At 47.8% G+C, this 25,828-nt stretch overlaps 1 protein-coding gene across 1 annotated transcript in view; it reads right to left on the minus strand.

Annotated features, from left to right (window-relative positions):
- The window catches only part of HYDIN (HYDIN, axonemal central pair apparatus protein), an 84,651-nt gene that overhangs the window by 58,204 nt on the left and 619 nt on the right, over positions 1-25,828 (minus strand). Inside the window, exons 3-14 of the mRNA XM_005862644.2 lie at positions 19,893-20,030; positions 17,321-17,504; positions 15,040-15,181; positions 12,653-12,812; positions 10,941-11,570; positions 10,100-10,330; positions 7,784-7,989; positions 7,378-7,560; positions 5,808-5,927; positions 2,942-3,101; positions 2,665-2,837; positions 1,846-2,044 (exon numbers count right to left, since the gene is read on the minus strand). Coding sequence (XP_005862706.2) covers positions 1,846-2,044; positions 2,665-2,837; positions 2,942-3,101; positions 5,808-5,927; positions 7,378-7,560; positions 7,784-7,989; positions 10,100-10,330; positions 10,941-11,570; positions 12,653-12,812; positions 15,040-15,181; positions 17,321-17,504; positions 19,893-20,030 — 2,526 coding nt within the window. The remainder of the gene's footprint in view (positions 1-1,845; positions 2,045-2,664; positions 2,838-2,941; positions 3,102-5,807; positions 5,928-7,377; positions 7,561-7,783; positions 7,990-10,099; positions 10,331-10,940; positions 11,571-12,652; positions 12,813-15,039; positions 15,182-17,320; positions 17,505-19,892; positions 20,031-25,828) is intronic.

Consider the following 25,828-nt stretch of genomic DNA (forward strand, 5'->3'; position numbering starts at 1 on the left):
CCTGCTCGCTTCAGTGCCTGGCTGCCGGCCGCCATCTTGGCTGACAGTTAATTTGCATATACTCACTGATTAGCCAATGAAAAGGGTAGTGGTCGTACACCAATTACCATGTTTCTCTTTTATTAGTGTAGATTAAAATATATTTTATTGATTTTTTTACAGAGAGGAAGGGAGAAGGATAGAGAGTTAGAAACATTGATGAGAGAGAAACATCGATCAGCTGCCTCCTGCACACCTCCTACTGGGGATGTGCCCGCAACCAAGGTACATGCCCTTGACTGGAATTGAACCTGAGACCCTTCAGTCCACAGGCCAATGCTCTATCCACTGAGTCAAACCGGTTAGGGCAGGAATATTTATTTTTAAAAAATTCTATCCTATGGGTATGTCCTATAGAATAGAATTTTGTTTTTATTTTTTTGTTAATCCTCACCTGAGGGTATTTTTCCCACTGATTTTTAGAGAGAGTAGAAGGGAAGGGGAGAGACACAGAGAGAGAAACAGTGATGTGAGAGACACATCAATTAGCTGCTTCCTGCACAAGCCCTGCCCAGGGCCAGGGATTGAACCTGCAACTGAGGTACGTGCCCTTGACTGGAATCGTACCTGAGACCCTTCAGTCAGTGGGCTGACGCTCTATCCACTGAGCAAAACCAGCTAGGGTTAGGATTATTTTTGAAATATATTTGAATTTGGCTTCACTGAACATTTGGTAGGATAAGTGTTCTTCATAGCACCCTTTGGGGGAATGCTGGTGTAGACCATCAATATAAGAATGGAAAAATGAGGCCGCATTTTTTATCTTGTCCAATTACTGGGTTTAAATTATTTGCATGATTGTTGCAATATTGTTGAAGCCTGGGCTGTGAGTATACATTGCAGAAAAGTGTTCTTTAGAACTCTTAAATAAAATAAACCTGAAGAGCACTCTTCCGATAATGGAAATGGAAAGCTTGTATATTCTTCATCATCCTCGCTCTACCTATTTGGTAAATCGGAATTGTTCTGTTCTTTGTTTCTGGCTTAATACGTAGAAAAAGTCCTAGATTTTTCACAAAAAGTGTTTAATGTTTTTCTTTTGCAAGTTTCAAATGCCTTATTTACATGAACATTACTACTATTAAAGTCAGAAATGTAAAAGAAAAACAAGAAAACAAAAGCAAGGCCCCCAGCCTCCAGTTGCTCACTGTCCCCCTCTGTTGTCACCCCTGGGGGTAATTCCTCCCTTACTGTCCCAAGAAACATCCGAACTGGTGTCAGCTGGACCCAACCATTGACTCCTGAGACTAGTGAGGGGGTGGGAATGGTCCGTCTGTCAAGGTGAAGGGCACTGGGCTGTGGGTACAGCTCTCCTGCGTCTGCCTAGAGATCGCCCGCTTCTCTGCCGAAGCCGCAAGTTGACAAATTGTCACCACTCCCCATCACTGGTGCTTTGGGTGCCAAGAGGGAAGTTTGTGAATATCACCAAATTCGAGTTTTAACTCGGAGTTTCCATCTTTTCTTTCGCCAAGCACTCATTCACTCTGCACGGATTGAGTACTCTGTTCTTAGCACTGGGAAACCCACCATGAAGGAGGCTGCCTTCAGGGAGCTTACAGTGTGTGTAGAGCAGAAACTGTGGGTTGGGGCTGTCAAATGGGATTAGATAAGAGTGTGTAACAGGGAGACCTGGCTTAGTGTGTGTTGGCAGTGTGTATGTGTTGGCAGTGTGTTGTGGGCGGTGTGTGTGGAGGGTTGTGTGTATTTGTGTTGGCAGTGTGTGTGTATGTGTTGGTCGTGTGTGTGTCAGAGATCCCAGTGTGTACACATTTTGACGACCAAGTCTGAAGATGGGTGAAGCCTCACCTCCAACCGAAACGCCTTCTTGATGTTGATGGGTTTGGAGGGTTGGAAGTGCACTTGCAGGCTATAGTCAGCCTTGGGGGGGATGGTGCCCTGCAGCATGGACACGGAGAAGTCCTCGCCCAGGTGCTCCAGGCTGGTGATCCTCCAGGCCACGGGCAGGGCCGTGACGTTGTGGAAAAGAACTACTTTGGACTCTTTTCTGCAGAGACCAGAAGACATTTTGTCAGTTTCAAGTGATTTTGATTTATTGTGGCAGGTCAGAGGAAGTACTTCTGGTTATTTCCATTATAGCTCAGTTCACTAATCAGTATTTATCAAGGAATGGGGCCTGACAGTATTCATCAAAGAATGCAGCATCCATATCATAATATCATCTCATCCATTCTGTCCCAGCAGCTCCAGAAAGAAACATTCTCTATTTAGAATCATAGATTCCAGTGAACAAATATGCACGTTCTGGTTTTGATCTAATGTTCTCTGTTTGTGCTATAATCCCTAGGTTAACTATTCTTAAACTTTTAGGGTAATGGGCTGCTTTGAGAATTGGGAAAAAGCTAGTCTTTCTTCTGAGAAAAATGCAAATGTGCTCACACTTTGGCGGTTGATCTTGTGGGAGTGGGGGGTGTCTTGATGCTGCTGAGGTCCAGCAAATAGGGCTACTAACCATCCTGATTTGCACAGGACCAGAAGTTTCCCATCATGTGGGACTCTAAGTGCTAAAGCCAGGAAAGCCCTGAGCAAATCCAGATGAGTTGGCCACCCTAGAACTAAATACTCCTTCAATTCCATCCCAGTCCTGGTGGCATCGAGAACGCTGACCTGTGCAGCAGAAGCCGGTCAAAATGCAATTGCCTGGGTTCCACATCCAGTTCTGGGCGGACCCCCTCGCAGCTTAATTTGAAGATGGCTGGTTCCGGGTTCTCCTTGATGCAGCAGACTATGCTGTCTTCAAAGATACCAACTGCAGTGGGGTAGGCCCACACGGTCAGTATCTAGTGGAAGAGGTGAAACAAAGGGCATTTACACTGAGGATACCAAGGCCTCAAATTTCCCAAGAAAGTCTTACCCTGGTGGACTGGTCTCCATGGGGCTATACCTGCTTCTCATTGGGTTTGAGAATCATGTTCAGGGGTTCCAGGAAGTAGGTATTTGCTTTGACATCATTCTGGAAACAGAAGAACACCTCCGTGACCATTGGGGAATTGTTCAGGATTGTCAGTGTCTCCATGTTGCCTGGGAACAAAGATGACCTATACCTGGAAATGAACAAAGATGAGGGATAAATTAGGAATGTGGATGTGAGGATTGACTGAAATCTCAGGTGGAAAAGGCAGTTGTGGGGGTCAAGACAATTCCAAAGGACAGAGTGGTTACACTGAGGCAGCCTGATCCCTGCCCCCAAGTCTTGGTCTCCTCATCTCTAAGATGGGATGATTCCAATACTTTTAGGATTTCTGGGAGTATTAAATGAATTAGTGCAGCCAATGCTCTTAGCACAGCTGCAGATACCAAATGCTCAAAAAATGGTTGTTATTGTTGTAAAGAATTCTAAGAAATATACAGCTCTAGCCTTTCCAGGGCTTATCTTCCCAGAAGAGCTGATCATCTGAGTAATTCATTTCACATCTGTCTTAGAGATGACCTCATTCACCGCCTTCGGCACCCACACAGGATGTTACTGTTTCATCATGGACTCATTTGGCGATGTTTGCTGTTACAGGGCTGTTTGTTTCCTGGGACGTTAGGATGAGAGCCACAGAGTCAAGCAGCCTGAGCACTGGAAGCTGCTCAGTTATTGGCACTCAGAAAAGGAACCGCACAAGAAATGCCAGCAAAGACACACATCGTCAGAGAGCATAGGATAGGTCAGGAAGGCAAGGTACCATAGTACCCACTGGTGCCCAGAAACAGCCCGCAAAGCTTTGTGGACAGGCTATGATGGAGGAAGGAGGGAGAGACCAAATCAGAGTCAGAGAGACACAGCACTCTCTGTGGGACTGCCGGAGGGGTGGTGGCCTTCACAGCCACCCTCCAGGGTTGTGCTGTAAGTTTCACATGCACAATCCAGGGCAGTCTTCATAGACTGTGAGGTGGGTACTACTGTTTTCCCACTTTGCAAACGAGCACGCTGAGGCTCAGTAAGGTTTAAAAGAATAAATGAATTATACCTGGTTGCACTGGTCCTTGTTTCTGGGCCACTGTAATTGTCCTCCTCCTGGACCAGTGCTGTTTGGCCCCAAATCCTGTGTTCCAGTTCCAGTGCCGTCCCGAATGGCCATGTTTTCCTTGATTCCCACCACCAGGCATTTCTGTACCTCATGCCCATCAACCTGACCCACCTTCCTCTCTCCCAAGCCCTTCTCCTGGGCCTTGAAGATCCTCTCTATCATCAGCAAACCTTCTGCACCTTCACCTTCTAGCCCAGCACCTCAGGAAACAAACTGGAGGTACTAAGGGAATGGGGAACTAAGATGGCTCTTCAGCTCCACCAGTAAACATAGAAATAAACCCTCTATACTTATCACAATGCATGCTAGACTGAATGATGACACGTTGAGACCTTGGTTTCAGTTTGGGTCTTACCTCCCTGCCTAGAGAATAAGAAATTTGTGTATAACTGAAAAAACTAATATCACCAAAAATGTATAATCATTAACCTCACCAGGGCCTCCAATTTTGCTGGGAATCTTAATCTATTTCTCTAATATTCTCTCTCTCTCTTTCTCTCTCTCTCTCTCTCTCTCTCTCTCTCTCTCTCTCTCTCTCTCTCTCTCTCTCTCTCTCTCTCACTTTCCACAAAAACTTTTTCACACCTTCTCCATTTTCTCAGCATTTTTAACTTCCCTCCGCTTCGCTCACTGGAGAAGTCCTCCCATCATTTCCTATGGAGAGAACAGACAGTTGCTTGGGCACCTTCTCATTGTTCCAACCAAATCTGTAAGCCTACTGGCACCTGAAGCTATCTCACCTTCGTCCCTCCTTGTAATAGATGAAGGCGCCTCTTCCTGGCAAAGCCAATACCTACACATCCCATTGTGTTGTCTCGGGGAGCTGATGGCCCGTACTTTCTCCTGCAACCCCAACCTCTCCCTCCCTACTTCCCCTTGGCATCCAAACATTGTAAGAACAACCGTGTATGAACTGCCTTCCCTGGACTCCATGTCTCCCTCCCATTCTCAATTCCCTTCACAGCCGAGCTGTCCCCAAGAGCTATCTTCACACCTCACCCCCGTTTTCTCACCTTCTACTGACTCCTCAAATCACTGCACTTGGGCTACATCTTCAGAAGTCCCCCCCCTCCAAAGGGCTCTTGCTAAGGCCCCTGAGGACCTCCATGTTGTTGAATCCTGTGGACATTGATGTCCTCATCTGTTTACCTTCTCTGCAACATTCAACTGTGGTCAATAATACCCTCCTCTTGTGGCTCCATGACCCCACTCTTTTCTGGTTTCCGACAATAGCTCTGGCCCTCTTTCTCATCTCCTGTGCTGGCTTCAACTCTGGAGTGTGGTGGAATTCTTCAGGGCTCCGTCTGAGGCCCTTCTCTCCTTACTGTATCCTCTCTTCACAAGCAATCTCATCCACACCCGTAGCTTTTGTTGTCTTGAGGACAGGCAACAAAACTCTGAGAACCAAAACTGTATAGCCTATTCCCTGCTTTATGTGGCTACGAGGCATATCTTCCAAGCATCTCAAACTTAACCCATCCCAAAGTGAACTCTTGATCCTATCCCTCCCCCCTCACCAAAACCTGGTCCTCTTCCAGGCTCTCCCATCTCGGAAAATGGCGCCCCATTCATCTTAGCAGAAACTTGGGGAACAAGAACTCAGTTCTCCCAATTTGTGGTTCAGGGACTGAGGCAGCATTAATAAAAGCTATGTCTACAGAGAAACTCTGCTTGTGACACTCGTGAGCCCAACCCAGGGGTCTAAAATCTGCCTCGAGATAATGGCACACTTACTTATCTCTTGATTTTCCACAAAGCAGTGGCCCAAAGTAAAACGTGTCCGTGCTTATAATGTACTTCTTAAAGACGATCTCATCTGCTTTCATGTCCATCTTCCGCTGAGGGAATACCACTCTGGACACAGGGGAGGAAGAGAAGAGGAGAGGCTGCCCGAGAGGAAGTTCAATGCCACCCCCTGATGTTTACAGGAACCCAACACTCCCTGGTCAGCAGAGGGTCCAGGTGTCTGGAGACAGATGATTCTTAATTTTGAAGACTTTTGTTGAGCCGTTATTCCTTCTCCTTCCCTTCCCCTGGCCTGAGTGAAAACAGTGCAGTTTGAACTTGAGAAAAAAGATTCCCACTACTGTCTTTCATAATGAGGGGCTGATGACAGAAATAAGTGGGATGACCTGTTCTGGTGTGCCAGCTAGAAAAATTCCCAAGAATCCCATGGAACACTAGTTCTTGCAGATATTAACTAGTTCCTGAGTTCCTCGTCCAAGGTGGCTCCTTAATCAAAATTGCAAAAGGCCCTCTTGGTGGACAAGCTATAAAAGGCCCATTCCCTGGAGGCGGGGAGGGTGCTTGCCCCACTAGCCTGCTCGGCAAGGTGCCTTTTTGGGGTTCATAGGGGGCTCATAAAAAAGCGCACCCATGGAGATTCACACCTATTTCAGCATAAAATGTCTTACACTAAATATAAAATCTGTTTGTTTGCTTATTGGTTGAATAAGCAAAGTAACTGGTCAAATATTAGCTTCATCTCAGTCTCATGGCATCACGTCATTCCTGTGGCTTAGTCCGTGTCCAAGACACTAAAGCCCAGTACAAAAGGGTCTGGGAGTCTGTCCCAGTTCCATGTTGGTTTTAAGAGTCTTCTTGTTCAGCTCAGCTGGCATGGCTCAGTGGTTGAGCATTGACCTATGAACCAGGAGGTCACGGTTTGATTCCCAGTCAGAGCACATGCCTGGGTTGCGGCTCGATCCCCGGTAAGGGGTGTGCAGGAGGCAGCCAATCAATTATTTTCTCTCATCATTGATGTTTCTATCTCTCTTTCCCTCTCCCTTCCTCTCTGAAATTCACTAATATGTATATATATACAAGGATAAGTGACTGGCAGACCAGCTGACTGGCTGACTAGCTGGTAGGTATGATGTGCCCTGACCACCAGGGGGCAGACACTCAACACAGGAGCTGCTGAATGACAGCAACTTTGCAGAGTGCCCTCTCACACTCTGGGACCCCTAGGGGGATGTCAGACTGCCGGTTTCGGCCAATCCCCAGGCCAGGCCAAGGGACCCTATCTGCCAGAGGGATCCCGCTCACTCTGCAGATGCCCTTCAAGCCCTGGCACTGCCCCAGGTGCAGCCGGATGGGGAGGGACCGCAGGAGGTTGGCTTCAGGGCATGTCCAGCCCGTCTCGCCCAATCCCGCCCCTCTAGCCACCTTCTAATTAATTTCCTTTCAATGTGCATGAATTTGTGCACCCGGCCTCTAATATATATATGAGCCTCCTTGTTCAAAGTAGCATGGAGGAGAACTAAAATGTGTCTGTCTTTCTTTGAAAATAAAAGACACTTACTTTGGGTCTTGGCAAATGTATGGATAAGCGCAAACACCACGGCAATAAAGCTGGTACTGGCGGCAAGTTCCAAGGATCTCAAAGTTGAACGTCTGGTCATAGTTCCCGAGATCAGTAGCAGAGAACTGTATTCTCAACGACACCTCGCCATTGGCCGGCACAATCCACCGGAAATGATTCAACCTGCAAATGACCACACGGGCTTTTCAAGTGAGAATGCTCCCTTTGCTGCCCAGGAGGAGTCCTGTCCTGCTGGGGTTCTGCAGGGCGGTCTGCAGGGCCCCACAGGCAGAGCCACCCTGTTCCCATCCGGTGCCCTGACAGCCGCCCCCTCCACGTGGGGCTTGGGCATCTTCCCCCCGCCATCCCCCTCCCCCCGCCCGGCTGCGGTTACTTGGGGGCCCACCTGATGAATTTGTCCTGGGAGTGCTGCCCAGACAAGTTGTTCTGGTCCATGTCTGACAGGGGGGAAACGGTGCCAGAAATGGCCCCAGAAAGGCCCTTCCTGTTGAAGGCGATGCGGCGTTTGTCCTTCAGAGTATCCCGAACCTGGTCTGTTATTTTTTCTTTCGGTTTCTGCTTGTTCCCTTTAGACAAAGTGTTCGGCTCCTCCTGGGGTTAAATCAGAAATGAGCACAAGGTCTCACGTGCTCATCTTACTTACGTACGAACAGGAGACACAGATGCCTACAGCTGCCTGCCGGCGGGGGTGACGTGCCGCAGGCTGGGGATGCTGGTGGCTGCCTGGAGCGGGCAGGGCCCGGCCTCCCACACTGGGGTAGAAGAGAAGTAGAGGAGAGAAGTCCAGAATGTGGCCATTCCCTGAGGAGGCCAAGACCTAAAGAAAGCTTGACTCTGGCAGGGACTGGGTTCCTATATTGCATTTTGTGGTGTTTCTTTAGTATCTTTTTTTGTTTGTTAATCCTCACCTGAGAATATTTTCCCCCCCATTGTTTTCCTGAGAAAGAGTGGGAGGGAGGGAGGGCGGGAGGGGGGGGGAGAGAGAGAGAAATATCAATATCAATGTGAGACACGCGGACTGGCTGCCTCCCACATGAGCCCCAATCAGGGGATGGGGAGTGAACCTGCAACAGGGGCACCTGCCCTTGACCAAGAATCAAACCCACGACTCTTCAGTGAGGCGGCCGATGCTCCAACCACTGAGTGAAACTGGCCAAGGCTCTTTAGTATCTTTTGATAGAGACCGCGTGCCCCCTCCCAGTCACACTGATTGGAGATACCAGTTCTGTGTTCTTACAGGATATTCCATAGTTTGAAAATTTTCTGACTGTTCTCAGAGTGACATCTAACTTATTCCTTTATTCCCTGTATTTTCTATACACTGAAAATTAGGCTTCAAAGCTTGATTAGATTTATAGAGGATGCCGTGTACATCACACTCCGCCAGAGTGGGGGACAGATAATGCCAGGTTGGCCCACAGTGACAGATGCAAAGTTGTGTTCGTGTGGCTGGAGGGGTGCCTGCCAGATGTGGCCACAAAAGACTTTTCCCTCCAAAGCGGACAGTCACCTGCGGGATGACCTCTGGCTCCGGTGCGTGTCTCGTTCCCCAACAAACTGCTGCTTTTTTGTAACCACTGGCGTGCCTTAATCCCCCCCCCCCCCCGGCCCCGTCCACTGCAGATAACAGAATAATACTTTTCTCATTCTATTCTTTCTATAATGTCAGCTGTCATTCTCCTGGAATGAAGAGCTTTCCTTTGTCAATTGGAGATAGACTAGAGTTCCTCCTAAAATGGTTAAGCTAAAGAATGCTCAACTCTTTCCTGGTAATGGCCAATTTTCAGAAAAGAGTCATAGTCACCTCTGAGGTGGCAAGTTTTCTTTATTTTTTCATCTGGGCTCTGCTCTAGTAAGCCCTGCCCACAGCTGCCGCTCAGCGAAGATGTTGACTTCCTGCTTGCTTATACATTGAAGACGGGCAGGTTCTCTGTCATCCACAGGAGCTGTAGGCAGGGCCTAAAGGTAATTCTATTTGCTGCTGATTTTATTTAGTCTTTGCTGATGTGCATGGTTTGTAGGAGGTCATGTGAAGAGATTCAAATTTTGGCCCAGCATACTCTTCTGGGAATAAAAAGGCCCTCCATAATTTTGAATGTACATATCCTCTGCACATCACTGGTCAAATCTATTTTCCCTTTGTGATTTGCTTTCGTCGTAGTGTATATATTTTCTTCTACTTTTACATTATTTCATTTTGTTGCTTATATTTTTAATCCAGCTGGAATTAATTTTACTGCATTGTATCAGGCAAGGAGATAAAATAGCCAATTTCCCCATTACCCTTTCTTCAGTAACCTGTCTTTTCTCTAGTGGTGTGTGTTCCCTTAACCTGTGTCTGTCGATTCTTGTATTCTTAGGCACTGTGTACACTACTTAGCTTCATGCATACATTACACTATCTTTTTAAAAGACTAGTGTTGCTTCCTTTTCTCTTACAGATGAGCTTCTGAGTAATTTGACAAGTTCCCTAGACGGTGCCTGGGGAATGGACAGGTTGGAAGGTGAAAACCAGTCATTTTCATTTTCCTCTTGGGAAGTAGGAAAAGTCAGACCCAGGGAGAGGCTGGTGCGGGGTCCTCGGCAGGATCCCCGGCGGGTGGAGGGGAAGCACCTGAGCGGCGTGACACCCAGCACCATGCTCCGCTGCTGGCCTGTGGAGGGAGACGGCCAAGGTCAGGACGCGCTGCTCGCCCTTTACCTTCGCGGAGCTCGTGGTGGTGGTGGTCGTCGAAAGGTCTACTTCTGATTCCGCCTCTCTTTTCTCCTCCAGCAGGGCCAGCTCTTCGGAGAGTGGGATGAGAAACATAAAATGCTTCATGATTTCCGTTGGGGCCAACGGCAGCCGCTTCAGAGGGTAGGGGATTATGGAGAATAAGACTGGAGGCGGGATGGGCAGCCCAGAGGAGCCCAGGCCCAAGTAGTCCAGGATCTAAAGGAAAAACCCATCGTTAATTTGCTGCGCGGAAGGCGGGCTACCTCCCCCCCGCCCCTCCCAGAGAACAGGGCGGCTCAGACCTCCCGCCTTCCCCTCAATGTTCTCAGCAGATGCTTTCTAGTGTTTTAATGTAGACAAAGTTTGTCCCTGGACAAAAGGCTGTGATAACCACTGCCAAAGGTGGCTTTCGTTTATGCAAAATCTTTTGTTTTTAGGAACATAAGAGCTACCTCATAGTATAATTTCTGTTACCGTGGGAAGCTTGTGGGAAAAAGGTTTTTGAGTGGTTGAGCCTTTTGCTTCACCCCAAATCTGCCGGCCTCGCCAGCATGTAACACCGAACCGTCAATATTAAAAATCGACCCTGCAGGTGGCTTTTCAGGAGGTTAGATGGAATAACTTGGATCTGTGGAACTTCTTATGGATTGTCACCACATGGAAAAAGGCCCTTTTAGCCATTAGTCTTACCTAGGGGGGGTGGGTATCAGAGATGAATGGATTTAAGGGGATATAGATGTTAATGTGGAAAGAAGTTCTTTCATGACCATTAGCACAGTACCTGCTACCTGATGGCTACATCTCCATCCCGGAGGAGGGTCTGTACCTGATCCCCTTTGGGAAGCTTGTCATTCTCCAGGGCCTGCTTCCAGGTGGAGCCGTCAAGGTCGGGTGTCTGGATATTGATGAATGGCACACCCAGATCCCTCTTCCCTTCGTGGTCCTCCTCCCTGTCCACCTCTCCTCCATCCGGCTGCTCCTCCAGCGCCCGGAGCCTCTCCAGCCGCTCCCGCTCGGCCCTCTCCCGCTCCAGGCGCTCCCTCTCCGCTCGCTCCTTCTCAGCGCGCTCCCTCTCCCGGTCCTTGCGGCCTTTGCGCCCACCCGAGGGGACCTGGCGCTGGTCTTCGGGCTCGTGGGCCAGGTCCTCAGCCCCCATGTGAGGCACTTGGATGCCTAGCTTCCGGTCCCAGTACATGAGGAGGTTCTGGATATCCTTCAGAGTCAGCTCATAGGTCTTAAACCTCTGGGCCAGAGGCTTGTCAGCTTCCTTCTGGAGGTCCCCATCGCTGTCCTCCTGATCCTGGACCAGGGAAAACCCGAGGGCGACGTTGTTATCTGCCACCTGGTTCTTTTTCTTCTTGCTCAGTTCGTCCTTCTCAGCCATTCCCTGGTCCTTCTCAGAAGTTTTTGGTTCTACCAAGTCCATCTTGCCTTCTAGTCTGGAAAAGGTAAGAGTCTAGAAGGCAAAACACAGAACATAGGCTTAAAACAGTTCTTTCAGGGAGAGCAGATCACTGAATCACATGAAAAAAGAGTGAGAGGATGTTTTGTTTTGTAAGAAGTCCTCACGGGATTCCAGCCACTTAAGTACAGTGGACTTGTGCCTAAGAATCACTGTGGGGACCTTTATCAAAATGTCCATTCTGTGGCCCCCCTTGGTACAGGTCCCGCTGGGACCTGGCGTTGGGCACAGTGACGTTGATGTGCATTCTGGTTGAGAGCTGGTGTTCTGCAGGACCAGCAGGAGAAGATGACCCGGAATGGCCCCTCTACACCTGCTTTCAGGTGCCTGTGAGAGGCACAGGGTGTTGTGGTCACTGGACTCTTGCTCACCCACTGGGACCAGCCTGCACCTTGCCTGGGAGTCTGGCTGTCACTTCACTCCCAGAACTCACAGCGCTGAATGAGCCACCCTGCACCCCTCAGCCATGATGGCCACCTGGGCGCTGCTTGGGCTGCTCGGCCCCTTCCCCATCACAGTGGACACAGATGTGACCCCTGAGCTTGACAGGTTGACACACTGATGGTCCTTGTTCTGCAAGGACAAGCTGATGTTGAACTTCTCCCTGGACTGTTACCAAGGGCAAGCTCCTGGGTGAGCACAGGGGTGTCGCTGACTTGGTAACTTACTGGAGGCAGATCTTTACTACCAGCCTCTTCAGCACTGTCCAGAGGGCTTGAAGAGACGGTGGAAAGAGCAAGGGCTGTGGTCGGACATAACTGGGTGAGATCCTGGAATTTCGACTTCCCCTCTCTCAACCTCAAACGGGATTCCTGTCTTTGAACCTCGAAAGGTGGGGGCCAGGATGCCAAAAATGACGGGATTGCACGAAGCATAAGCCCAGAGCTTAGCACACAATCATTGCTCAACAGATGTTGGTCCCTTTCCTCCTACCTTCTGCTCCAACATAAAACCCACCTAGTAGTATCGGGTCAGTTTTCTGGGGGGGGGGGGAAATGGGCTGGAATGAAGGGCTGGTTACAACGGCTGGCCCCTCTGCTTTCTCCTCGTGGGAAGGAGCAAGTGGGGGTTGCTACCTGCCGGCTGGGCTGAGACTTCTTCAGGGCTGGCTCCTCCTTTGGTGCTAATTGCTTTGTCTTTCTCGTCTTCTTTTTTTGCTCATCTTCTTCCTTTTGCCGCTCAAGCTCCTGTTGTAGCTTCTTTTCATGCAACTCTCTTGCCAATCTCTCCAGCTCCCTTTATGAAACCAGGCAGAGAAAGCTGAGTTCAGAGGCCACAGGATCAAGCCCCTCCCTGCCTGGGATTGCTGGGTGGGGGGACATGTGGCAGAGTCTTCTTGGGCATAAAAAGAAAAAAAAAACAATGAAAGCTCAGAAACTAGGAAGGGAGGAAGGAAAGGAGGAAGGAAAAAGGGAGGGAAAGAAAAAAGGAAAGGATGGCTCACATCTATCTTTGAATGGTCTTTCAGCAAAACTGATGAACTGAAACTCAACTAAGAGTTCTCATCTAGGCCTGGCTGGTGCGGCTCCGTGGTCGATCTATGAACCAAGAGGTCACGGTTCGATTCCTGGTAAGGTAACATGCCCGGGTTGTGGGCTCAATCCCCAGTCGGGGGCATGCAGGAGGCAGTCAATCAATGATTCTCTCTCATCATTGATGTTTCTCTCTCTCCCTCTCCCTTCCTCTCTGAAATCAATACAAATATATTTTTAAAAAAAGAGTTCTCACTTAATTTGTATTTCTATTCCAACTCCTTTCCAAGGAGAGCAAGGCAATGGCTGAAAGTAGGATTGATGTTTTAAAAGAAGTTCTCAGAGATTGTTCTGATATTAGCACAGTATCCCAGCTTCCTACACTGTCATTTTATGTTCAGAAAGCAAGAAATGGTGTGTGTTTTTTTAAGAGGCTAATGTGGTTTCTTTCTTTCCTTTTTTTAAAACATATTTTATTGATTTTTTACAGAGAGGAAGGGAGAGGGATAGAGAGTTAGAAACATCAATCAGCTGCCTCCTGCACACCTCCTACTGGGAATGTGCCCGCAACTAAGGTACATGCCCTTGACCGGAATCGAACCTGGGACCTTTCAGTCCGTAGGCCGACGCTCTATCCACTGAGCCAAACCGGTTAGGGCAAGAAATGGTGTTTTTAATAGCAGTCCCTACCATGGCTAGCTTGGAACCACAGTGTTTACCTGAGAGCCACAGTCCTCTCCTCTCTCTTTCCCTTCCTGCTATGAATTCAGCTGTGCCTGCCCTGCTGCTAATGGCAGTGTGGGCACCAAGGCCAGGCGCCAACGTGAACACATGCGGAGGGAACAGCATCTCTGGCATGACAAAACCCACCTATTTTCATCTCCAGGAATCCCTGGTTGTTCCTTGTTGCTGTGGCTCTCCACCCACTGAAGCTGACTCATCATCACTGTGTGTGTGTGTGTGTGTGTGTGTGTGTGTGTGTGTGTGAGACACACAGGTCATTGCTGAGCTTTGATGACCAGATTTGCATTTGCTAAATCCACCTTGAGATGAATGCCTGAAAGCAATGCCTGGAGGAGAAAAAGAGATTCTTTTGGAATCCAATAATGAGGCCTCCATACCACTGGAGGGCAGGCATTATACAGTGGACCAAGCAGGAGAAGAACTGAGGGTCTCCTGCAGGCTCCTTGGGGGTTAGTGGGAGGGGCCTGGAGGTGGAAGGAAAAGGCAGAAGGAAGGAGGTACTAGTAAAATTGCAGGCAAGTATCTTGGCTCTGCCCCCTTCAATGCTGGAATCCTAGGGAGTGGTAGGGAATGGGGCCCCTTCCCCCAGCACATATGAAGGCAGCAAAGACATATATCCCACTGCCACTATGTCTGAGAGCCTGAAATAGCAGCCCTGCCTCTGCTGGGCCCTAGGGGGTGTGGAGGGGATCCGGTCATTCCCATGTGGTCCCAACGATGGGTCTAGAAGGGGCTGACAGTGCTGGCTGGGAGCACTCAGGCCGAGGATCAAGCTGGAGAAGCAGCCAGACCTCAGGGGATGGACAGCACCATCCAGGGCCAAGCTGATGGCCGGGGAAGGAGGAGAAATGGCTGAGTTCTGGGGAGCAACCACCATGTCCACATGAAAAGAGTGGTCCCCGGTCACCACACCTAGGGCACAGTGGTCAGAGAGAGCCAATGGAAGCCCTAGGATAGCACTGGGGCCAGAAGCCCCTCCCCTATTACATTGCATAGCCTTCACCCAGCCCCGTGTCCCTGAGAGAGAAGGAGGGAGAGGAGAACAGAGAGGCCCTGCAAGGCTGCAGCACCCACCACCCTAGAGGGGCAGGACGTTTTCCTGCTCCCTGTCGGTCATCCTCCCGGTCTCCTGTGGCCATTGCTGCCACCCTGGAGGATGACCCTGGTCCCCGGGATGGGCTCCTGTGGGCCCCATGGAAGTTGCTCCCAGGGGAACTGCTCCGCTCGGGCCAGCCCTTGACTCTCACCTCTTCTTCCTCTCCCGCAGGGCCTGCTGAACCTCTCGATTGAAGGCGATTTTCTCCTCCTCTGTCAAGGCATCATATTCTTCCTCATCCATATTTTGGAGACGCTCCTTCTCTTTTTCAAGCGCCTCCCTCTGTTTCTGCTCTGTGTCGGGGAACAGAGATGGGAAGGGGAGGAAAGTCACACACAGCTTGTGGCAGTGAAAGGTGGCTGGGGTGGCAGCAGCATTCCTAGTCTCTGCTGGGGCTTCCTTCACTCACACAGTCCCAAAACCGGTCTCCGTCTGTGGCCGGCTGAAGAGTGGCCCCAAAGACACCCATGTCCTGATCCCCAGAGCCCACACATATGTCCCCTGACATGGCATGAAGGATTTGGCAGATGTGATGAAGTTAAGGAACTTAAGTTGGAGAGGTTTTCTTGGATTATCTGAGTGGACCCAATATAATCACCAAGGGCCAGAGTCGGAGAAGGTGATGCGGTGATGAAGCAGAGGGAGAGTAGATGTGACAACAGAAACAAATGCCAGAGGGCTGTGAGGTAGGGATCATGAGCCAAGGAAACAGCAGTCCTCTAGGAAGTGGAAAGGGAAGGGAAGGGATTCTCTCCTGAAGCCTCCAAAGGAGTAGAGCCCTGCTGACACCTCGATTTTAGGACTTCTGACCTCCAGACCGTAAGAGACCGTAAGATAATATATCTGTATCCCCAGTAGTCACCAGGTTTGTGGTAATTTGTTGCAGCAGTAACAGGAAATATACCACCCACTGGCATCAACCTTTCTGAGCACAGCCACTGAAGAGCTCAGGGCGACAGAACTCAGGATCGTCTTCCACGCCTGCTGATTCGGGTCCAGAGTGTGGTTCACACTCAGCACAAAGGCACCCGGCTTCTCGTTCACACGCCACCGGCACGATATCCTCACCTTACATTCTCATTTTAGCTTTGGGCTCAGCGATCTGCATTTGAGTCCTTTTCCCAACATTTACCAAGGGACAGAAACAGATAAGAATAATAATTCCCCCTTCATAGGGTGTTGTGGGCTCAAATAAGCAATCATGTAAAGCCCCGTGCCTGGCATATTCATAAATGTTCAATAAGTATTAGATTTGGATATAATAATATTATTACATTTGCTGTCTCAGGGCTTTTTCAAAATGTAACTGTGAAAAACTTCAATCCACAGATAACTGAGAAAATGAAAAGAGTTATTTTCTTTTAAGTTGCTCCTTGTGGGGAAATGAGTTTTCTGGAAAACTAGGGACCTGGAGGTTGAAATCCTGCTGGAAACCTGCCTGGCCATTCCTCCTCATCATTTTCCCCGGAATGAGAATATAAGGAAGCAGTATGAGTTCTGTTTAAGAACTAAGAGAGCTCAGTGTTTGTGAATATTCCCTTCACTGGAAAAGCATTATGATTTGTGTGGATTGTTCTAGAAGAGAGAGGGAAGGCCAAGTGAGGAAGGGCAGTGATGTGGATGAAGCGGAGGCCAGAGCAGGAATCTACTTCCCAGGGGTAGTGTCACCTCCTCTCTTGGGGGCCACAATTTGGTAGGTCTGCTTCTGACTAAATTGGGAACTTGTTCACTAATATTACTCGGTGCGCATGTATCTAGTTTTCAATCAGTGAAAATTATTTCCAGGCGACTGGTGTAATGACAGAAAAAAAAAAAGGAAAGGTCTTACTAATTTGCCATGTGATCTGACATAATATCTCTGAGCCTCATTTTCCTCATCTGTAAAATGGGCACGACACACCATTTAAAGACATCCAATGTGTACACAAGGTCTGCCGCACAGCCTGGTACACGGGAGGCCAAAATGTACACTTGGTTTCGTAGAGTTTAGCAGCACCTCTAGTTTTACAGGCAATGCACAGTTGGCTAAAACAAAAACCAACAAGCTGACCGGTCACCTGAGTCAGGATGGGACTTGGGATGTGTTCCCTGGGGGTCAGCTGTAGTTCTGGAGAAGATGAGTGTGAACAGTGAGATCCTGGACAAAAGAGGACTGTGCCTGTTGTCAGAAGAGCCAAGTCCACCCTTTAGTCTATAATTTCTCTACAGGTCCTTTCTGCCTCAGTTCCCACACATAAAAAGTGGAAGAAATAAGAACTCCCAGCCACCTTATGGGGCAGAGGTGGGGCACCTATGAGATGGAAAATGGAATAGTTCATTTAAGCCCAATGGGCTATCATGCCAGGGAAGCATTTAAAAGGGGCAGATGCTATATGCAAAGGAAAGACTTGTGAGCGCCTGTGAAGGACAGTCCGGAAGGGCATGGGCCTTGCCTTCTTGCTCCTTTTTGGCTTTCTCCTGGGCCTTCATGCCTGTGTAATCCTGGGGCATGTTGAGGACGTAGATGTGCTCCCTGTTGCCAATGGCCTTCAGCAGGCAGAGGAGAGCAATGGCCGCGTTCCGAGCAAAGAGTGTGTCGAGGCTGTCAAACACCACTCCCAGGCTGCAGTCACTCAGCTGAAACCAGAGAGAACAGAGGCAGTTACCATGGCCACCGGGCCATCTGTTCTCTACAGAGCTGCTTGTTCTTCTGCCAGTGCTTTCACTGGGGCTGCAATTGGTTCTGCAAACCTACTGAGCCCTGATAAAAGTACCATTTGACTACCTGCTAGATTCAAGGTGCTGTTATAAAATAAAGAGAAAGGAAAAATATTCAGTCAGTCACGGAAGAGCTTCATCGTACATACTTGAAGAGCAAAGGGTTTATGCTGTCTCTATAAACCCTTGGGAACTTGTTGCAAACTGGGCACAATATTAATTGCACATTTAAAAATGATAAAATCAGACTTGAGGTTCCCAGCAGAGGAGGAATGTCGTTCCTGGAAATGACTTGTGTAATGTTTGGACCGCTGCTGTGTTACAGGCACCACCACTCTCAACTCACTTGAGCGAGGCGGTCACATAAGTGTGCAGGTATTTCATGAATCCGGATTAAAGGTAGCGAATCACTGGGAAAGCCCAAGGGAAGCCAGTAGAGCTGTGCTCCTTTGAGCTGTGCTCGAATCCCAGTCAGGGCACATGCCCAGGTTGAGGGCTCGATCCCCAGTAGGGGGTGTGCAGGAGGCAGTCAATTTATGATTCTCTCTCATCACTGATGTTTCTATCTCTCCCTCCCTCTCCCTTCCTCTCTAAGGAAACAAAGAAAACAAACTACATGTTAAAGTGTTGGTCTGGGAAGATTCAGGAGATCCAGGGAAGGAAGATGCAAAGAAAGATGTCCTTGTGTGCAGGGTCATCGGCAGCAAGGACAGAGGTAGCAGATGGGCCATTCTTAGTGGCGTCACTGCCTTGGGGTGTAATGCTTTTGATATTATTAACCATTCAAGAATAGTCTCTTTGCACGGCAGTCTTACTCAAAGTGCAGTGCATAGACTGGCCACCACCGGCCGGGGACAGATTTCTCCAAGTGTTTGATGAGGCAAGAATCTTGTGTCAGAATGTAAATCAATGACAGCACTAAATACACGACTTAATTCAGGTCTGCATTTTTTTTTTTCTTTGTAGCAAGACCTTGTGGATGAAGGAAACTGTGCGGGCTCCATGTCTCAACAAAGATCAGTACTCTGAGGAGCACAGCTCTACTGGCTTCCCTTGGGCTTTCCCAGTGATTCGCTACCTTTAATCCGGATTCATGAAATACCTGCACACTTATGTGACCGCCTCGCTCAAGTGAGTTGAGAGTGGTGGTGCCTGTAACACAGCAGCGGTCCAAACATTACACAAGTCATTTCCAGGAACGACATTCCTCCTCTGCTGGGAACCTCAAGTCTGATTTTATCATTTTTAAACGTGCAATTAATATTGTGCCCAGTTTGCAAAACTAAAGCAAAAACACAGCTGTGGGACTTGTTGAGCGGTTTCACTCTCTGTAAATCCCAAGCAGCCTGCAGGCTTAAGTGACGCTCTCCCAAACACTGCTGATCTTGTTAACATAAGTCTAGTACCCACCTGGCACCATACATAGTAATTACAATACTAGAGGCCTGATGCATGAAATTCGTGCGAGAGTAGGCCTTCCTTCCCCTGGCTGCTGGCACCAGCTTCCCTCTGGCACCCGGGACTCAGGCTTACCTTGCAGCCCCGGCTTTGTCCGGAAGGTCGTCTGGTCTAATTAGCATATTATGCTTTTATTATTATAGACTAGAGGCCTGATGCACGAAATTTGTGCAAGGGGCTCGGCCCTTGCAGCCCCAGCTGCCTCAGCCCTCGCAGCCCCAGCTTCGTCCGGAAGGTTGTCCGGATGGTTGTTCTGCTGTTTGGTCTAATTAGCATATTAACTCTTTATTATATAAGATTATTGACTATATCCCCTGTGCTGTACTTTACATCCCTGTGACTATTTTGTGACTACCAGTTGTAGTTCTTAATCCTTTCACCTTTTTCACTCAGCCTCCCAAGTCCCCCTCCCATCTGACAACCTTCAGTTTGTTCTCTATTTTTATGAGTCTCTTTCTGTTTTGTTTGTTTAATGTATTCTTTAGATTCCACATATAGTGAAATCATATGGGACATAACCTGCTTTTCTCACTTAAAAACAAATTTTTATAGCAATTAACTGCCTCCAAATTCTAACTCTGAACAGCTCCTCCTTACAGTTTTAAAAACACCACTGAGGGCTGTGGCGTGACTCTTCTGATCACTGGTCCTTGAAAGCGAGTGGCTTCAGGCAGCAGACCGACAATGGCTGTCAAAAGGACACGTAAATGACTGGTGAGGGTGAGGAAACCCATCTTTCCTCTCCAAGGCCCGGGGTTCTTAGCTGCTGTGGGCTATGAGGGCTCCGTCTTGCCACGGCCCGGGGAAGGTGTGTGAGCTCCGCAGCTCCATGCACGAGTGTGGACGCACCTGTAAGCGCTCGGCCAGGATCTGAACGAGCATTTCCTCAGGGAGCACACAGCTCAGGAGCCCGGTCTCGCCTCCGATGCTGGTGCTGACACTAAGCCTGCGCGGTGTGGGTCCCGAGGGGAGAGGACTGGAGGAAATCTGCGGAGAGAAGGTTCAGAAGTGAGAACCCAGCTCGGTGTCCCGACAACTCCTACACCTACAAGCCATGTGACCTCAGGAAAGTCATATCATCTCTCTGGGCCTCCTTTCCTCATCTGTAAAATTGGATATTCCTATCTTCCTCAAAGAATTGCTACAAGCTCTGAGTGGGAACACTGTGGAAGGTGCTTTGTGTATGTACTGAACAGCACCCATTTGTTCTTTCAGTCAAATCTTCTTTGGGCACCTACTATGCACCAGGGTCTCCTCTAGGACCAGGGACACAACAACACACAAGCCTAGCAATGTTGCTGCCAGTCTGGTCCTTGCATTCAAGTTGGGGAGACAGAAAAGGGACAGATGAATATGCAAATCAGTGACAATTTCAAATAGTAATGAATGCCAGCCAGGGAGAAAATGATCAGGTAAGGGAGTAAAGGGCAATGACAGGGTTGGACAATGGCTATTTAGAAAGGGTGGTCACATTACCTGGATATGAGAGAATATGAAAGAGCAAGACAAGATCCCGAGAGAAGAGTCTTTCTGAGAGGAAAGAGCAAATTCCCTCCACACGACTGCATGTGTGGGTATTTGGGAAGCACGTGGGAGCCAAGTCCAATGGGAACTGAGTGAGCAACGGGAAAGGTGGTCAGGCTTAAAGTCAAAGACATAGGCAGGCCAGAATATGCAGGGCTTGTCAATCATGGTAAGAAGTGTGGATTTTATTCCAAGTATTATAGGAAGTTGTTGGCATGTTTTAGGCAGACAAATGATTGGACTTCTATTTTTTTATTTAAAAAAATGTGTTTTTAAAAATTTATTTCAGAGAGAGGAAGGAAGAGGGAGAGAAGGATAGAAACATCAATGATGAGAGAGAATCATTGAGTGGCTACCTCCTGCATGCCCCCTACTGGGGATCGAGCCCGCAACCCCGGGCATGTGCCCTGATCGGGAATCAAACCATGACCTCCTGGTTCATAGGTTGACACCCAACCACTGAGTCACACTGGCCGGCCTGACTTTTATTTTTAAGAGAGCATTCTACCTGCTGCATGAGGTGACAAGAGTGGAAGCAGGAAGGCTGGTGGGTCATATATCTCCATGGTCAAGGCAGGAGATGATGGCCGCAGGACACTCACAGGGGAGGTGGTGAGAAGTGGCTGACACAGGATATAGTGTGGAACAGAGCCAATAGGATTTGAGATGAGACATGAGGAAAGAGAGACATCCAGAATGATTTTTTGAGTGTTGACCTGAACAAATTGAAAAATGGTGAAGTTATTTATCAAGAAAGAAAAGACCGAGGAAAGGACAAGTTTTTTTTTGTATTGTTTTGTTTTATTCTTTTTTGAGGCAGCAACAACCACTTTTTACAACATATAAATTTTGAGATGCCTCTAAGCCATTTGATAGAGATATTAAATGTGGTTTGGGTATATGAACCTAAGCTTGGGGAGAAATTAGGGATGGAGATAGAAATTTGAGGGTCCTAAGCATAATGAAAATACTCAAGCATTTTAATATTTAAGAAAACATTGAAGTATATGAAGAAAATATTTAAGTATTTAATGAATGAACTGGATGAGATTACCTATAAAGAAAAGAGAGATACAAAAAAATAAAAGATTAGAAGACTTAGTCTTGGCCTAGTCCAGTGGTCAGCAAACTCATTAGTCAACAGAGGCAAATATCAACAGTACAATGATTGAAATTTCTTTTGAGAGCCAAATATTTTAAACTTAAACTATATAGGTAGGTACATTGTTATTAACTTAATTAGGGTACTCCTAAGGCTTAGGAAGAGCCACACTCAAGGGGCCAAAGAGCCACATGTGGCTCGCGAGCCGCAGTTTGCTGACCACTGGCCTAGTCTGAAAAACTAGGTTGTCTGAAGATGGAGGAGTGGAGAGAGTCATTAAGGAGGTAGAGGGAAAGTAGAAGAGTATGGCGTTTTGGAAGCTAAGTGAAGAAAGTCTTTCTGGAGGAGGGGTATCAGCTGCCAAGAGATCATGTAAGATGAGGACAAAAAACTGGATTTGGCAAGAAGGATGCCAATGACCTCGAGGACAAAGGCCTCACTGGAATAGGTGGCTCCTGGCAGCCCCCATTCAGAGGCAGAGAAAGGTGGTGAGGACGAGGAAGCAATCATGCAGCCATTCTCTGAGAGAGAACCTGAAAGATGGGGTAAGAGCTGGAGGGCAACCTGGGGTCATGGGAAAATATTTTTAAAGATTTTAAAATGTTTTCATAAATATAATAAAAGCATGTATCGATGCCGATGGGAAGTATCCAATATATAGGGGAAATAAACAAATGGTCGAGAGAGGGGAGAATTGCAGGAATTTAGCTCTTGAGTAAGAGAGAAGGGATCGGGTCCAGTTGCAGGGCCTTGGATAAGAGCAGGGACAGTTACTCTGCTGTGGGGAAGGCATGGCATTGGCCTAGGACCAAGGCTGTCTGGTAGAGCTGGTGGTGGGAGGATAAGGCATTGTCTTCTGGTTGTTGCTAAGATCTGTCACCTTCTGATCATTAGCTAAGAATGAGGAAGAGGTTCGGAGAGTGATGACAGCAATACAATGGTTATCTTGAAGAGATAGAGGGCCAATTTGCTAGGACAGACCAAAGGGTCGGCTTGAGATTTGTAGTCTTCAGCTTAAATTAAGACCATTTGGGAGAAATGAGGATTTTCTCCAGCTATGTTCAGCTGTCCTGAATGGAGGAGGTGGAGAATTGGGTTTACCAGGGCTAAAGTTTTGCTTGAAGAGTACTAAGAAGGGGAAGGGGCAAGGGAGTGGCAATAGTGACAGACCACAGAATCGAAACTGGATAAGAAAGGAAGAGAAGGGGGGTGGAAGGCAGTGAACATGTGGACTGGATGCTTTGATGAGTAAGTACATCTGAAAAGTTAGAAGATGGTTGTTGGAAAGTAGGATGTGCGATATAGGGATCTTGGAGTTTATGGGTAAAATGAGCAAAGTCTAGGCTATGATCACAGTGAGTGGTGAACAGCGGAGGGTGCCATGGAATTGAGAAGTGAAAGTGTTGGATTAAACATCATTCAAAAGATCAGGACTTCTAACTGGTGCTTTTGTAGAACAAGGTGATTTTGAATAAATTACCTTATATTACAGGTCATGTCTTCGTTATATAACATACATTTCTTCCCACTTGCAACTAATGACTGCAATTTTAACAGCAAGCTCAGGCTCTAGGACAGTGGTTCTCAACCTTCTGGCCCTTTAAATACAGTTCCTCATGTTGTGACCCAACCATAAAATTATTTTCGTTGCTACTTCATAACTGTAATGTTGCTACTGTTATGAATCGTAATGTAAATATCTGATATGCGGGATGGTCTTAGGCGACCCCTGTGAAAGGGTCGTTCGACCCCCCAAAGGGGTCGCGACCCACAGGTTGAGAACCACTGCTCTAGGAGAACGTTAGAAGACCAAACAGCCATCTCTGGGTAAAGCGCTCTTATAGTGACTGTGACTGTGACTGCTGTCCGCACTGTGGGAGGCCTGTCACACTGGAGCTGTGCAGGCAGCCACATGTGGGGATCTGTGAGCTCTGGTTTCTATTGTGATCTTTTACAGGTTTTAAGTTCCCTGTTCAGTGAAAGGGGACTGAAGTCCGCATTGGGATTTTGTGTTGCCTTTGATAAATTCTAAAAAGCCTTACTTCACTGTTCAGATGGACAGAATCAAAGCAAAGGAAATGGTTCCCCATGACACCCTATTAAATACGAATAGATGGCTTCTAGTTCATCCATACATACCTGTTTAAAGAACACATATTAGATATTGGAAAAGAGGGTTAAAAGGATGTCGTTTCAGAATATATTGAATCAATGGTTTCAGTTTTCAAGGTGTTAAAAAAACACATGTGACTAAAGTAAGGACCAGAGACATCACTTGGCATAAATTCAACCCTGGGTGATGCCCCGTTCAACCAACATACCTCCTGTCACACAGAGACCTTCGCCTCCAGTCCATCCACTTGCCCCATCCAGTGCTCCATTATCCACATGCCCTCCGTTCACCTGCCCCAGCCAATGTGTGGGCCTCCTCTCTTATAGGGACCTTCATCTCCACTCTATCCACCTCAGCAATCTTCTCTAAAACGACCTCTTCCACTACCCCTACAGAACTCTAAACGGTAACAAGACCTTCAGACCCTTTCCCTCTTCCTATTTCTCTCATTCTATCGTCCTCTGAGTTTCTTCCCTTCCTGGCTGTCTTCCTATATAGATGCCACTTTCAACTCCCTTGCCCCTTATTCAGAGCACACCCTGCCCCTGCAGGGATGAAAACGTCTCTCTCTGCCTCTGAATGGGGGCTGCCAGGAGCCACTTAGTGAAATCTGTGAAGGTGTGGCTTCCTGTCTTGCTGGGCCTTCAGCATTCTAAACTACCTTTTCTTCTGTCCACCACCAATTCCTGGTTCTATTCCTCACAGTGGACATATTAGTACTTAGCCACTCTCCTCAAGATGCTCTGCAACCCAACCTCCGCCCTATTTCCGGCAAAGACCCGGGGTCCTGCACACATCTTAAAGTTACCCAGTAAGACCTCCTCCACATTCTGCTCTCCACCTTGCTTCTGCCACATGCAGCTGTGTCTGGTTTTCACCTTTACTAACTCTAGAAGAAGCTAGCTCCTTTCTCTGAAATTATGCTTGGTCCTGCCCCTTTATGTCTCCTTCTGGACTGGCATTCCCTCTTGGGAATCACCTTATACTTTTCCTTCCCATCTTTATAGACCTCCTTTCAAAAAAAGAACTCTCTTGACCCTGGGTTTGCCCCTCTAATGAACACTTTATCTTTTTTTTTTTCAATTTCTTTCAAACATCTCAGAAGCCTACAATCACTGGACTCTACTTTCCAAGCGACAACTCGTCACACACTTGTCTGTCACAGTGCCATCCGTCTTTGGCTTCAGCACCTGCTATTCTCCTGAGATTGTCCTCAAAGTCCCTTGGCATATGGCTCAATTCTCTGACTTTCTAATGGCTTTCCAAGACTCTCTTGTAGGCATCCCACAACTTATATTAATGGTTTTTTATCTTTAGCATTCCTTTAGTATGAAATTGAGCCATATAAAATTGCTATGACGTTCCCAAATGGTTGAATATTGGCAATTTTATATGGTTTAACCTAATTCTTTTTACACAGCTATTTGTCACCAATTTCTTTTTTTTTTTAATCCTCACTCAAGGAGTGAAGATATTTTTTCATTGATTCTAGAGAGAATGGAAGAGAGGGAGAAGGGGGAGAGATGGGAGGAGGAAGAGAGAGAGAGAAACAGTGATATGACAGAAACATTGATTGGTTGCAAACACACTGATTGGTTGTCTCCCACATGCACCCTGACGGAGGGTGGGGATCGCACTTGCAACCTAGGTACCTGCCCTTGACTGGGAATTGAACCTGCAACTCTCCAGTGCACAGGCCGATGCTCTAATCACTGATCCACACAGGCCAGGGCACCAATCTCATTTTACTGCAAACATTTGAAGGTGTGATACTTTCATTAGACTCTTAGTGCAGCTTGAGTGCAGGGGTTTTGCTTTATTTATCTTCACTTTGCCAGCATTCAGCCCAGTGCCTATACTATTAAAGGCACCTATTCAACACCTGCTGGATGAACCTCCTTTCAGGAGGAGTGGTGCAGGGACAGTGCTCAGGCCTGCCTGGCAAAGGCACCCATTGAATGAAGCTGTGCTGACCTGGTTGCAGGATGTGGAGGTGGAGGATGGGGGGAAGAGGAGGAGGAGGGGGAAGGAGAAGGAGGAGGAGGA

This window comes from Myotis brandtii, unplaced genomic scaffold (genome assembly GCF_000412655.1).
Source record: "Myotis brandtii unplaced genomic scaffold, ASM41265v1 scaffold165, whole genome shotgun sequence".
NCBI classification, from domain to species: Eukaryota; Metazoa; Chordata; class Mammalia; order Chiroptera; family Vespertilionidae; genus Myotis; species Myotis brandtii.